This window comes from Phyllobates terribilis, unplaced genomic scaffold (assembly GCF_046119375.1).
Source record: "Phyllobates terribilis strain yellow unplaced genomic scaffold, ASM4611937v1 Scaffold_9__5_contigs__length_417890890, whole genome shotgun sequence".
NCBI lineage: Eukaryota > Metazoa > Chordata > Amphibia > Anura > Dendrobatidae > Phyllobates > Phyllobates terribilis.
This window is the reverse complement of record NW_027362769.1, coordinates 113,644,510-113,657,237: the sequence shown is the minus strand read 5'-3', so window position 1 is coordinate 113,657,237 and position 12,728 is coordinate 113,644,510. Positions and strand designations below refer to the sequence as shown.

Here is a 12,728-nt window from a genome sequence, read left to right as displayed (position 1 = left end):
CTGTGGCGGTTGGATTTTTTTTTGTAAAAAAAAAGGACTGCGGTTTACGTCCTTGTCTGGATTTTCGTGAGATTAACAAAATTACTGTACGCAATCCTTACCCACTGCCATTGATTCCTGATCTGTTTAACCAGTTAATGGGGGCCAAGTGGTTCTCTAAAATTGACCTTAAGGGGGCATACAATCTGTTGCGCATGAAGGAGGGTGACGAATGGAAGACTGCTTTTAACACTCCTGTGGGTCATTTTGAGAATCTGGTTATGCCTTTTGGTCTTACTAATGCTCCTGCATTTTTTCAGAATCTTATTAATGACATCCTTAGACCTTTGATCGGCAAAAATGTGGTTGTGTATTTGGATGACATTTTGATTTATTCGCCGGATCTGGAGTCTCATTGGCGGAGCGTACGTGAGGTATTACAGTTGTTAATGGACAATTCGCTTTTTGCTAAGCTGGAGAAATGTGAGTTCGCTGTACAGAGAATTAGTTTTTTGGGTTACATTATCTCCAGCGATGGTTTTGAGATGGACCCGGTGAAAGTTCAAGCTGTACAGGAATGGCCTAGGCCTATTGGTTTGAAATCGATACAGAGGTTTTAGGTTTCGCCAATTATTACAGAAAATTCATAAAAAATTTTTCTAGTATTGTCAAACCTCTGACCGATCTCACCAGGAAAGGTGCTGATGCGGTTCAGTGGTCTTCTGAGGCTATTGAAGCTTTTGTGTATCTCAAGGAGAGGTTCACCTCTGCTCCCATCCTTATGCAGCCTGATGTGACTAAGCCGTTTTTGGTTGAGGTTGATGCTTCCTCTGTGGGGGTTGGCGCAGTATTGTCTCAGGATAACGGGGATGGATTACATCCCTGTGCCTTTTTTTCAAAAAAATTTTCGGAGACTGAACTGAATTACGATATTGGTAATCGGGAATTATTGGCTATTAAACTCGCATTTGAACACTGGCGCCACTTCTTGGAAGGTGCGGAATTTCCCGTTCAGGTTCTTACGGATCATAAAAATCTGATATATCTTGATGCTGCCAAGCGCCTGAATGCCCGTCAGGCTAGGTGGGCACTGTTTTTCTCGCGGTTTAATTTCTCCGTTACTTACATCCCTGGTACTAAGAATGTTAAGGCGGATGCCTTGTCTCGCAGTTTTTCTCCCATAGTCGGTGCTGAGAAAGAGGAGAACATTTTACAAGAAGGTGTTGTGATAGCTGCTTTGGACTCCGTTTTGGAAGATGAGATTCTTAAAGCACAGGAGAATGCCCCATCTAACACTCCTCATGGGAGGTTGTTTGTGCCTGGGACCTTTAGGAGAGATTTGTTTGTTGAGTGTCACGAATCTCGGTTGGCAGGTCATCCCGGAATCTCTGAGACCAAGAGACTGGTGGGTCGCAGTTTTTGGTGGCCTGGATGGCAGAAGGAAGTCATTAAGTGGGTGCGTCAATGTACTATATGTGCTAGATCTAAGTCCTCACATACTCCTGCTGCGGGGTTGCTTTGTCCTTTGGAGGTTCCCAGTGCTCCTTGGACACATTTGGCTATGGACTTTATAACTGACCTTCCCTCCTCTGAGGGTTTTACTGTCATCTGGGTGGTCGTGGACCGTTTTAGCAAGATGTGTCACTTGGTTCCCTTCGTCAAACTGCCCTGCGCTAAAACTCTTGCTAAGGCCTTTGTCAAGGAAATTGTCAGACTTCATGGCGTTCCTACTGACATTGTTTCTGATAGGGGTCCTCAGTTCGTGGCTCGTTTTTGGCGTGCCTTTTGTGACAGGTTAGGAGTTCATTTGTCGTTCTCGTCCGGATATCATCCTGAATCTAATGGCCAGACAGAAAGGAAAAACCAGGATGTTGAGCAGTTCTTGCGTTGTTTTGTGGCAGACAATCAAGAGGGGTGGTCTGAGTTTCTGCCACTTGCTGAATTTGCTCTGAACAATCATACATCTTCTTCTGCTGGTTGTTCGCCTTTTTTTTGTTGTTCTGGGAGACATCCGTCGTTTGGGTCGTTCTCCAAGTTGGGATCTGCCGTGCCTGAGGAGGAGAATTTTTCCGGTGATTTGGAGAGAGTTTGGACGGATGTGCGTGGTAATCTTCAGGAGGCCAACAGAAAATCTAAAGACTACTTTGATAGGAAACGACAGGAGGTTTTGTTCGCTGTTGGTGACATGGTTTGGTTGTCCTCTAGGAATCTGCGGTTGAGGATTCCTTCTAAGAAATTGGGTCCCAAGTTTGTAGGGCCCTTTAAGGTGCTTCAGGTTGTCAACCAATCTGCTGTTAGGTTGGAGGTTCCTACCTCCTGGAGAATTAATCCGGTATTTCATGTCTCTCTGTTAAAAAAAGCTGTTGTGTCGGATGGTGACGCCTCTGCCTCTGTTCCTCCGGTGGTGGAGGACGGGGAATATGAAATTTCTCGCATCCTTAACTCTAGATGGTATAGAGGTAGTTTGCAGTATCTTGTGGCCTGGAAAGGTTTTGGACCCGAGGATAACTCTTGGGTGAGGTCAGATGATGTTTCCGCGTCCAGACTTATCAGAGCGTTTCACAGGAGATTTCCTGATAAGCCTGGTCCTAGGGGATCCGGAGGATCCTCTTAGAAGGGGGGGTACTGTTAGAACCTTGCTCTTAGGTTTTTTCCTTTGCTGGTCACATGACCTTGTTGGCCTATTTAATCCTGCTCCGCCCTTCTGGCTTTGCTGGACTTCATTGTATAACTACTTTCTAGCTAGCCTGTGCTCTGTATCTAACTCTGTTAGTTTGCTTGGTCTACGGACCTCAGTGTTCTATATATTTTGTTTGTTTGTCTGTCTGCTACTATTTCTGTTAGGAGGTGTCCGATTTTCCTCCCAGTCCTTAGTACTTGTAGGGATTCCTTCCCCACATCTATAGGTCTCCGTACAGACTAGCTTAGGACTTTAGCAGGTCTGATCGCAGGATCAGGTCCCCTGTTACATCGTAGGGATAAAGCTGAGTTCTATCGTAGGGACAGATCTCCTCTCTTTCCTTAGCTCTGGTAGCAGAACATAACAACTACACAGTTCTGGTTAGCGCGGCTACGCTTTTGGTTAACTCTTGGACCTGATGGTGCAGGTCTGTAGCCGGGTTGTTATCCAAAGCCTGCACACCAGCTCCTACAGACTCTGTAGACAAGGGCGCCGCCTCCTGGTGATAGGTAATAGCAGGACGCCGGTGGGTTACAGCGCTACCCGGTGCCGGATCTCGGAGCACCCGGATGGCCCTGTCTTTGAACTTTGCAAAGTCTAAACCAGGGTTCTGCAAGGCCATTGCACGCAACTGGTTCGGTGGGCGTTGGACAGCAGACCCTCTATGAATTGCTCAGTTAACAGTTCATCTGCATTCCGCACACTGTCAGGGTCTGCCTGTTTAATGGCTCCCAGGGCCTCTTGCACATTCAAAGCATAGTCTCTTATACTGTCTTGGGCCCGCTGCTTGCACCCATAGAATTTCATTTTGATCTCTGCTGAGGTACGGGTATCAAAAGTGTCCCTCAGACGGGTTAAGATTTCTTTTACAGTCTCCTTGTCCCGGACTGACCAGGACTTTACTTCACGTTGGGCTGCCCTGGTTAGCTGGCCTACTAATATGCTCACTTTTTGTCCCTCTGTCAGGGGGTACACCTTAAACAGGCTGTACAGTCTCTCTTTAAAGTCGCTTAGGGTATGCGACTTCCCTGAGTACTGGGGCAGCCAGGCCGCTCCGGGGATATAGGGCATTGTAAATGGCATTACTGCGGCAGCAGCTGCGCTGGTGGTAGAGGGTATCTCCGTATCCGTCATCTTCCTCCCCCCTAGTTAAGTGTGGCCTACCTTCTGTTGCTTCTTCTCCGTAGGCCGCGGCTCCGCAGACGATCGTCAGGGTGGAGGACCTTGCGTCGCGCTCTGGTGACGTCAGCGTCGCTCTCTCTCCCTTCCAGGACCTTGCGCAGCGTCGATGCGTGAGGCGGAGCTTCGGGTCTCGCGCGCTTTCGGCGTCCACGCCCCTCTTCTTCCCGCGCGGCGTCCCGAAGATGGCGTCCGATGGCGGGAAAACGACTGCGGATGGCGGGAAACTTTTGAAGATGGCGGGAAACTTTTGAAGATGGCGGGAAACGGCTCCGGATGGCGGGGACCTTCACCAGGGCAGGTATGACAGTCTTTTGAAGGCGCGCAGTACCCGGTGGTTGCGGGCACAAAATCCTGCAGACTACGCCAAAGCTGACTCGCCCCCTGGGCCTAGTGTGGACGTGTGTGGGACACCCGGAGCCGGGTCTCTGGGGGTTGTAGAATCCATGGCGGTGAACCGGTCCCGTGGCTCAGGGTGGTCAGGCCGATGGCGGTATTTTGTGGGGGTTTTAGGTTAATTGTCCGACTACGCCACCCGTGGATTGCGGCCAGCGCGGACCGCCGCTGCAAGGCAGACCGCTGGGGCTGATGGTGTGTGCAGCTGAGGTAGTGTGACTCCTCACGGGAAGAGTGGAGCCGCAGGGCAGTGTAGTTGATGGTGATAGTGCACGGGAGTCCCAGCACTAGTAGTGCTGGTGCGGCGATGAAGCAGGAACGACTCAGAGTCTTTGCAGTGCAGTTCAGGGTCTTTACTGGTGATATCAAGGCAGACCCTCCCGGGAGTACTGGCTAACATAAGGGGCCTGGTCAGTCTGCGAGCAAACAGGAGTTCCTCTGGCCAGGTGGAGTTGTAGGCCTCCCCGTCTATTCGCACTCTTTCAGGATACCTTGCTGTAAGCGGGTAGAAGTAGCCCACGTCCCTGAGCATACCGTGTGGTGCTCACCCGTATGGCTGGTGACTTGGGGCCTTCTGTTAGCCTCCGCTCCTGGATGGCGGTGCTGGTCCCTTCCTTGTGACTGAGCCTCCGGGCTTCTATGGCCAGAGGACCTGGAATCCCCTGCCGGCTGGTTTCTGCTGCTGGGTGAATATCAGTCCCTACAGCCTCGGACTCCTGTGTCCAGTTCCTAGATTCTTCTGCCAGGGCGAGCTCTGCTCAGCTCCAGCCCCTGGTCTTCAGCTACTGCTCCTACAGAGCTCCTGCTGTAACTGTCCCTGTGTCTGGAACTGTCTCCAGGCTCTGACTGAACTTTCTAATCCCGCCCCAGACCCAGTTTATAAGGGCAGATTCCTCCCCTCCCAGGTCTGGGCAGGAAGTGTTGCATGCTTAAGGGCTCCTGACCAGAGAGACCTCCCTTGCTCTCAGACGTAATATTTCTATTACTGTGGTAACCAGACCCCTGGGGTGCCACATTACCTCAGAGGAGGAACACTACACTCCATTAGAGAAGTGCAACATCCCTGTGGCGGTCGAACCCTGAGGGGCGCCACAATATGCTGTACTGCATGGCTCTTTTAAGGGTAATGCAAGTTCCTACGTCCTAATTTTTGGCACCTTTTGCTTGGAAGGCATAAGCAAAGACTATGGGAGACCCACTTCCCAATAATGGGAATAATGTTTGTAATATGCTGTACTGTATGGCTATTGTAAGGGGCATTAAAACCATCTTGTTAAGCTACTGCGACCTCCACGTCTCTTCTGAGGGGCATTAAAAGTGTCTTGTTAAGCTACTAGGACATCCATGTCTCTTCTGAGGGGCATTAAAAGCGTGTTGTTATACCACTCTAACCTCCACGTCTCTTCTAAGGGGCATTAAAACCGTCTTGTTATACCACTCTGACCTCCACGTCTCTTCTGAGGGGCATTAAAACCGTCTTGTTAAGCTACTGCGACCTCCACCACTTTTCCAAGGGGCATTAAAAGAGTCTTGTTATGCTACTGCGACCTCCACGTCTCTTCCGAGGGGCATTAAAACCGTCTTGTTAAGCTACTGCAACCTCCATGTCTCTTTCAAGGGGCATTAAAAGCGTCTTGTTAAGCTACTGTGACCTCCACCACTTTTTCAAGGGGCATTAAAACCGTCTTGTTAAGCTACTGTGACCTCCACTTCTCTTCCGAGGGGCATTGAAATGTTGTTTTTAATTACCTCTAACCTCCACGACTCTTCCAACGGGCATTGCATTTCCTTCTAATTTTAGTCAGCTTTTGCTTTTCAATGCAAAGGCAAAAACTAACGGAGACCCACTCCCCAATAATGGGTAGAAGGTTTTTAGTATGCTGTAATCCACGTCTGTTTCAAGGGGCATTGCAGTTCCTCATAATTTTTGGAAAGCCTTCCATTCACTGCTTAGGCCAACAGTGTACAGGAGACCCAGTTGCTATAAAAGGAAAAAACTGTTTAGTTAAGGCCCTCTGACCTCCATGTCACTTCCAAGGGGCATTGGAGTGCCTCGAAATGTTTGGTAGGCATTGCACTCACTGTATGCTCTATAACTGTGTAGCAGAACCGCTCCTTTTGTTACAGAAACATATCCTACAAGACATGTGTGGTTGACTGGCCTGATATTGATGTGAATGGTCCCTGTTCCTCCTGCCCTTTCTCCTTTGCCACCACCTCATCCATCATTTATCACCTGAAGCTTTGTTTTAACAGGAGTCATAGAACTGGGATAGTAGCAGGAAAACATCCAGCAATCCTCGTAGGAGGTAGGATATGCGCCAAAACGCTGACCACCTAAGGCCTAGCCGCTACTACATACATGTGCTTGCATTCCAAGAAAACAAAGCAGATGCTAACTTCTATCATCATCATGCTCCTCACCTTGGCACTCTCAACTCCCCTGATGGAGAAGCCAGGGCCCACCGGAGGAGTCTGGTTCTCTGGTGGGCTCGTCCAATGCTGCCCTAAAGCAGGCCAGTCTAAGAAAAGTGTGTGGGTTGGTAACAGGAGAAATCAGGGCGGCTGGGGACCGTTTATGGACACCCGGCCGCGGGGCGGCTGGGGACCGAGCGTGGACACCCGGCCGCCGGGCGGCTGGGGGCTGAGTATGGATAAAAGGGCCGCCAACGCAGCCATGACATGGTGGCCGGCTTCAGCCTCCACATGCCTAAAAGGCCCAATTTCAAGTGCAAGCAAGCTAGCAGTATGGTATTGCAGCCTGGGGGTGGGTGGGTGGCAGGTTGCACACTTACGCTTGCATTCCAACAAAATAAAGCAGATGCTAACTTCTATCATCATCATCATGCTCCTCACCTTGGCACTCTCAACTGCCCTGATGGAGAAGCCAGGGCCCACCGGAGGAGTCTGGTTCTCTGGTGGGCTCGTCCAATGCTGCCCTAAAGTAGGCCGGGCTAAGAAAAGTCTGTGGGGATGTTCCGTGGAGAAATCGGGGCGGCTGGGGACTGTTTATGGACACCCGGCCGCCCCCATGCGGCTGGGGACCGTGTGTGGACACCCGGCCGGGGGGTGGCTGGGGACCGAGTGTGGACACCTGGCCGCCCCCTGGCGGCTGGGGACCGAGCGTGGACACCCGGCCGCCGGGCGGCTGGGGACTGAGTATGGATACCTCGCTGCCGAAGCAGCCATGAGGTAGTGGCCAGCTTCGGCCTCCTCAAAACTAAAAGGAGCCATTTCAAGTGCAAGCTAGCAGTATGATATTGCAGCCTGCGGGTGGGTGGGTGGTTGGCTGCATATTTGCGCTTGCATTGCAAGGAATGGGGGAGGTACAATTGAACACTGCCCTGGGACAAGGACTTGCACGGGGATAGTTGCAAGTCTGCATCTTCTGATGCGGCAACGATCACTTCTGATGGGCACACTTTTAGGCAGTGACCTGGGAGTCAGAGATGCTTCCAGGGGTCTTCCCCATGCTGTCCCCATGTCTTTTCAGCACTGTATGCATGTGTCACACAGCACATGGCCAGATAAGGTTGTAAAATGTTAAAATGACATTTCCCGGTGAATGCATTTGTCACAGTTGAAAGCAATACAAAAGTGCAAAAATGCATAAAAAATGCTACTTGTGAACATAGCCCAAGGTGTGGAGGAGTATTTTTGTTTTTGGTTATTTATTTTACCTTATACACAAGTCTTTACCCTGGAAAAGAAATTCCTTAACATATTTCACAGGAAAAAAGTTTCACTTTCGTTTTTGAACGTTTTATTATGAGCCTGTAAAAGTGGCTTAATACCTCTGACCACGTTGTTGACAACAGTGACCTGGGGGTCAGAAATGCTTCCTGGGGCGATCCCCATGCTGTCCCCATGTCATTTGAGCACTGTCACTATCGTTTTGGGCACTTGTTAGGCTTTTAAAAGACTGCCGGGGGTGCCGCCGCAAAAATGCTCGGGTCTCCCATAGACTAACATTGGGCTCGTTGCTCGGGTCGAGCACCCGAGTATCACAGCGAGTTCGGCCCGAGCTTCGAGCACCCGAGCATTTTAGTGCTCGCTCAACACTAATTACCACCACAAAGTGACCGAATATTACAATACTGATCATTAATAAAAAAACACAATACTAATATTACCATAAGTGCCAATATATATGGGAGCTCTGCATATAGTGTCAGTGTACAGGTAATACAGGGATCACCGGTGACATTATACACAGGACTCTGTATATAGTATATAGTGTACAAGTAATACAGGGATCACCAATGACATTATACACAGGAGCTCTGTATATAGTATATAGTGTACAGGTAATACAGCGACTCACCAGTGACATTATACACAGGAGCTCTGTATATAGTATATAGTGTACAGGTAATACAGTGAAGACCAGTAATATTGTACACAAGAGCTCTGTATATAGTGTATAGTGTACAGGTAATACAGTGAACACCAGTGATATTATACACAGGAGCTCTGTATATAGTGTATAGTGTAGGTGTACAGGTTCCACACTGACTCACCAGTGACGTCTTTAGTAGAAGTCCTTCATCTTTGCTTTTTTTTCATTCAGTGCAGACCGCCACCATTTCTTCCAGCCAGGACTCGTCTCTGCATAAAATAACACAGTTATCTAGAGCACCGCTTCCAGAGCACATTTCCCACTTTTTCCTCTTCTCAGCTGAATACAGACGAGAACCCACCATTAATATATCATTAGTTATTATGCAACCCACCATTCCAAATATAAATTGTAATCTACCACTATGCCCCCACTAACTATAAATAGCCACTTTTCCCCACCTAGTATATATATTAGTTAGCACCCATACTCTTTCCGCCAATTCAGTCACACTCCTGCAACCTCAACGCCCAGACTCTGTACTTCATCATTTGCAGTCCCCACCTTACTTCATAATTTGCAGTCCCCCTCTCACGTCATCATTTGCAGTCCCTTGTCTCCCCCACTCCATCATTTGAAGTCCCCACCTTACTTCATAATTTGCAGTCCCCCTCTCACGTCATCATTTGCAGTCCCCCTCTCACTTCATTATTTTCAGTCCCTTGTCTCCCCCACTCCATCATTTGAAGTCCTTCATCCCCACCACTCCATCATTTGAAGTCCCTCACCCCCCCCACTCCATCATTTACAATTCCTGGTCCCCCCCTCACTCCATCATTTGCAGCTTCCCCTTACACCATTATCTGCCGCCCCCCTCACTCCATAATTTGCAGCCCCCCCTCTCCATAATTTGCAGCGCCTCCTTACTCCATCATTTGCAGCCCCCCTTTGTACCATAACTTGCAGTCCCCCCTCACTCGATCATTTGCAGCCCCCTCCCTTCACGTCACGCCATCATTTGCAGTTCCTCGCCCCCCCTCAATCCATAATTTGATGCCCCCTTCACTCCATGACTTGCAGTCCCCCCTCACTCCAAGACTTGCAGCCCCCCTCACTCCAAGACTTGCAGCCCCCCTCTCACTCCATGACTTGCAGCCCCCCTTCCTGACCTATTTTAATTCATTTAAGAAAGAAAAAGAAAAAAAAAAGTTTGATCATACTTACCATCACCTGCAGGGGCAGCTCGGCTTCTGCTGTCCTGGCAACGCTCTAGGTGCTTTCCCTGAGCTCTGCAGCCGCACAGCTCCAGCTTCCTCATACTTCTCCAGACTTCTGGTCAGATGACGGCACGTACGCGATGACGTCATCGCGTACGCGCCGTCACTTGACCAGAAGTCAAGAGAACTGTGAAGGAACAGGAGCTGTGAGGTTCGGGAAAGCACTCAGCGCCGAGGTGTGTGCCGCCTCTGGCTGCGCCCCGGCGCTCGCCACATTATTACACCATGGGGCCCGATGAGCAGAAGCACAAAAGGGGGGGGCCCTGAGTACAGTACAGGCCCCCCTCTGTACTGCTGCTCACCAGGCCCCATACAGCAGTAAGGGCAGTAATGTCCTGATGGTGGCCCAGCATGCGTGTCCATCTCTTCTATTTTTGGTCATGCTAATGGGTTGCGCTCCCAGAGGTGGGATGAATGCCCAGAGCATTCTTAGGGCTCTTTCACACGTCCGGATATTTCCGGTATCGGTAAAACCCGTACTGGAGATATCCGCGTCCATGTGCACCTGAGTGTCACAAGTGTGGGAACCGTGTGCTGAATCAGGAGCACACATACCGGCGTTTCAGAATCAGTGTACAGTTAGCGATGTTCCGAAGCACCAGGTGCTGAACACTGCCCTCATCATGGTTCCCTGCCAGCGGTGCGATCAGCACCAGCAGGAGATAACAATGAGAGTTGTAGACTGCTCCCGGTGTCTCCACCTATAAAAATAAGAATAAAATAAAAAAATCCTTATACTCACCTATCCTAAGTGTCCCCCGCTGTAATCTATGCGACCGTTCACACCAAGGAGCTGGGGAGAATGACTCGCTGCAGCGAGCGGGGCCGCTCACTGAATGACAGGACACAACTTGCTGAGCGCAGCTCCGGGGCCGCTCGCTGCAGGAGTCATTCTCCCTGGCTCCTCGGCTGAGCGGTCGCATGGATTACAGTGGGACACTTAGGACAGGTGAGTATATGGAATTTTGTATATTATTCTTATTTTTACAGGTGGAGACACCGGGAGCAGAATACTACTCTCATTATTATCCCCTGCTGGTGCTGATTGCAGCGCTGGCAGGGGACTATGATGAGGGCAGCGTTCAGCACCTGGTGCTTGGGAACAGCGCTAACTGTACACGGATTCCCAAGCGCCGGTATGTGTCACACGGATGGCATCCGTGTGCGGTACATGTTTACACGGACCCATTGACTTGAATGGATCCATGTGATCCATACTGCTGACCAAAAATGGACATGTCAGAGTGTGGATCACACGGACACACGGTCCGTGGAAACACACTGACATGCGTAGACTCATTCACTTAAAGGGAGCCTGTCAGTACAAAATGACTGTACAAAACAAGCACAGGCGCTACGTGTACCCTTGGTGTGGCCAAACAGTTGAGTGCATCTTCCCACCTATTTCCATCCATCATCGCCTTTATCTTCCTTGATTGACGGCTTTGGTTTTACAGTAGCCAGAAAAGGGTAGAGATAGATTGGAAACAAGTAGGTGGAAAGATGCACTTAAATGAGTGGCCACGGCAAGGGTGCACAGAGCGTCAGTGCTTGGTTTGAATAGTTATTTATTAAGGCCGCACGCACACAGATAAAAGACAATCAAACATTAATGATTTATTTCCCATAAAATACATTAAAATGAGTAAATGATGAAATCATAATACATTATATTATTCCATGGTTCTTAATAAAACACCTCCAATATGTTCTGTACATTTTCCGCCACCCCTTGTACAAAAAGTAACAGATGTCTTATGTGCCGCGGTGTCTGTACAGATGTACAATATGTACAGTAACAATAAGTGCAAAGCTATGGAAAGCCGTATAATAAAAAACAAAACACATGCTCTCTTTTCCGGACACAAAGATACATTCTATGTGCTGAATGAAGCGGGTAACCTCTTCTGTGCAAACAGGTGATTCACCTCTCAACAAAGGAATATATCATAGAAAAGGGGACAAGCAGCTCGGAGAAACTCACATGCAATTGACCAAAGATACCGCACTGTGCCGCGCCTTAAATACGGTGTTGTGTTGCACCCGTGGAGGCGTCTGTATTATACAGAGGGCGCCGCTTTGGCTTTAGCAGGAGCCGCCACATCAGGAGATCTAAACTTTGGCAAATAAAGGCCAAATTTGTTCTCTATTCCGGCAAAGGTTGCGTTTGCTAGTCTGTAGCCTCCTATATGATCGGGATGTGCGGGAGGCAGGTTGGAGATTCTGGTCTTTGGAGAAGGCTCTGCCCCGGAAGGTTTACTGCGGAAAAAGAAAAAAAAATTCTTCTATCAATAAACAAGTCGGTGGTGTGCCATCTCACACAACACAAGACGCTGACACAGGGCAATCAGCGAGCCGCGGCTTACAAAGCTGTTTATTTTATTGAATGGACTAAGCTCACAAGCCTCATTATGTGGCTCGGAAAGAGGCCGGAGCATGGAACATTTACACATCAGACTTGCTGATTTACTTGGACAGTTCTCAAGGATATTGCAAACTCGCAGACACCAACCCTAATTCCCCATTAGAATATGCCATTTATCCACACACAGACACAATGCCAGACTTATTTTCACTGACGTAGGGGATAGGACACACTCACAAGCACCTAGAGAGTGTGGAAAAGCCTGAATCTCACAAAGGGTATGTTCCTGCAACATCTCATAAACTCAATGGGTGGACCAGCGTCTTTGAGGCAGAAGACACTTCAGGAAAGACACCACTAGCATTTTCTTGAAGAGTCTTCTTTGTCGTTTTTCACAGTGGCGACATCTTTTTTTTTTTTTATTCTACATTATTATTATTTATTATTATAGCGCCATTTATTCCATGGCGCTTTACATGTGAAAAAGGGGTATAATACAAGAACAATTACAAT

General features: G+C 48.9%; 1 protein-coding gene across 1 annotated transcript in view; it reads right to left on the bottom strand.

Moving 5' to 3' along the window:
* Nucleotides 1–11,513: 11,513 nt before the first annotated feature.
* SLC25A12 (solute carrier family 25 member 12) overlaps nt 11,514–12,728 on the bottom strand; it is a 223,712-nt gene continuing 222,497 nt past the window's right edge. Inside the window, exon 18 of the mRNA XM_073646949.1 lies at nt 11,514–12,109. Within this exon, the coding sequence (XP_073503050.1) occupies nt 11,911–12,109 (199 nt within the window). The 3' untranslated portion in view covers nt 11,514–11,910. The remainder of the gene's footprint in view (nt 12,110–12,728) is intronic.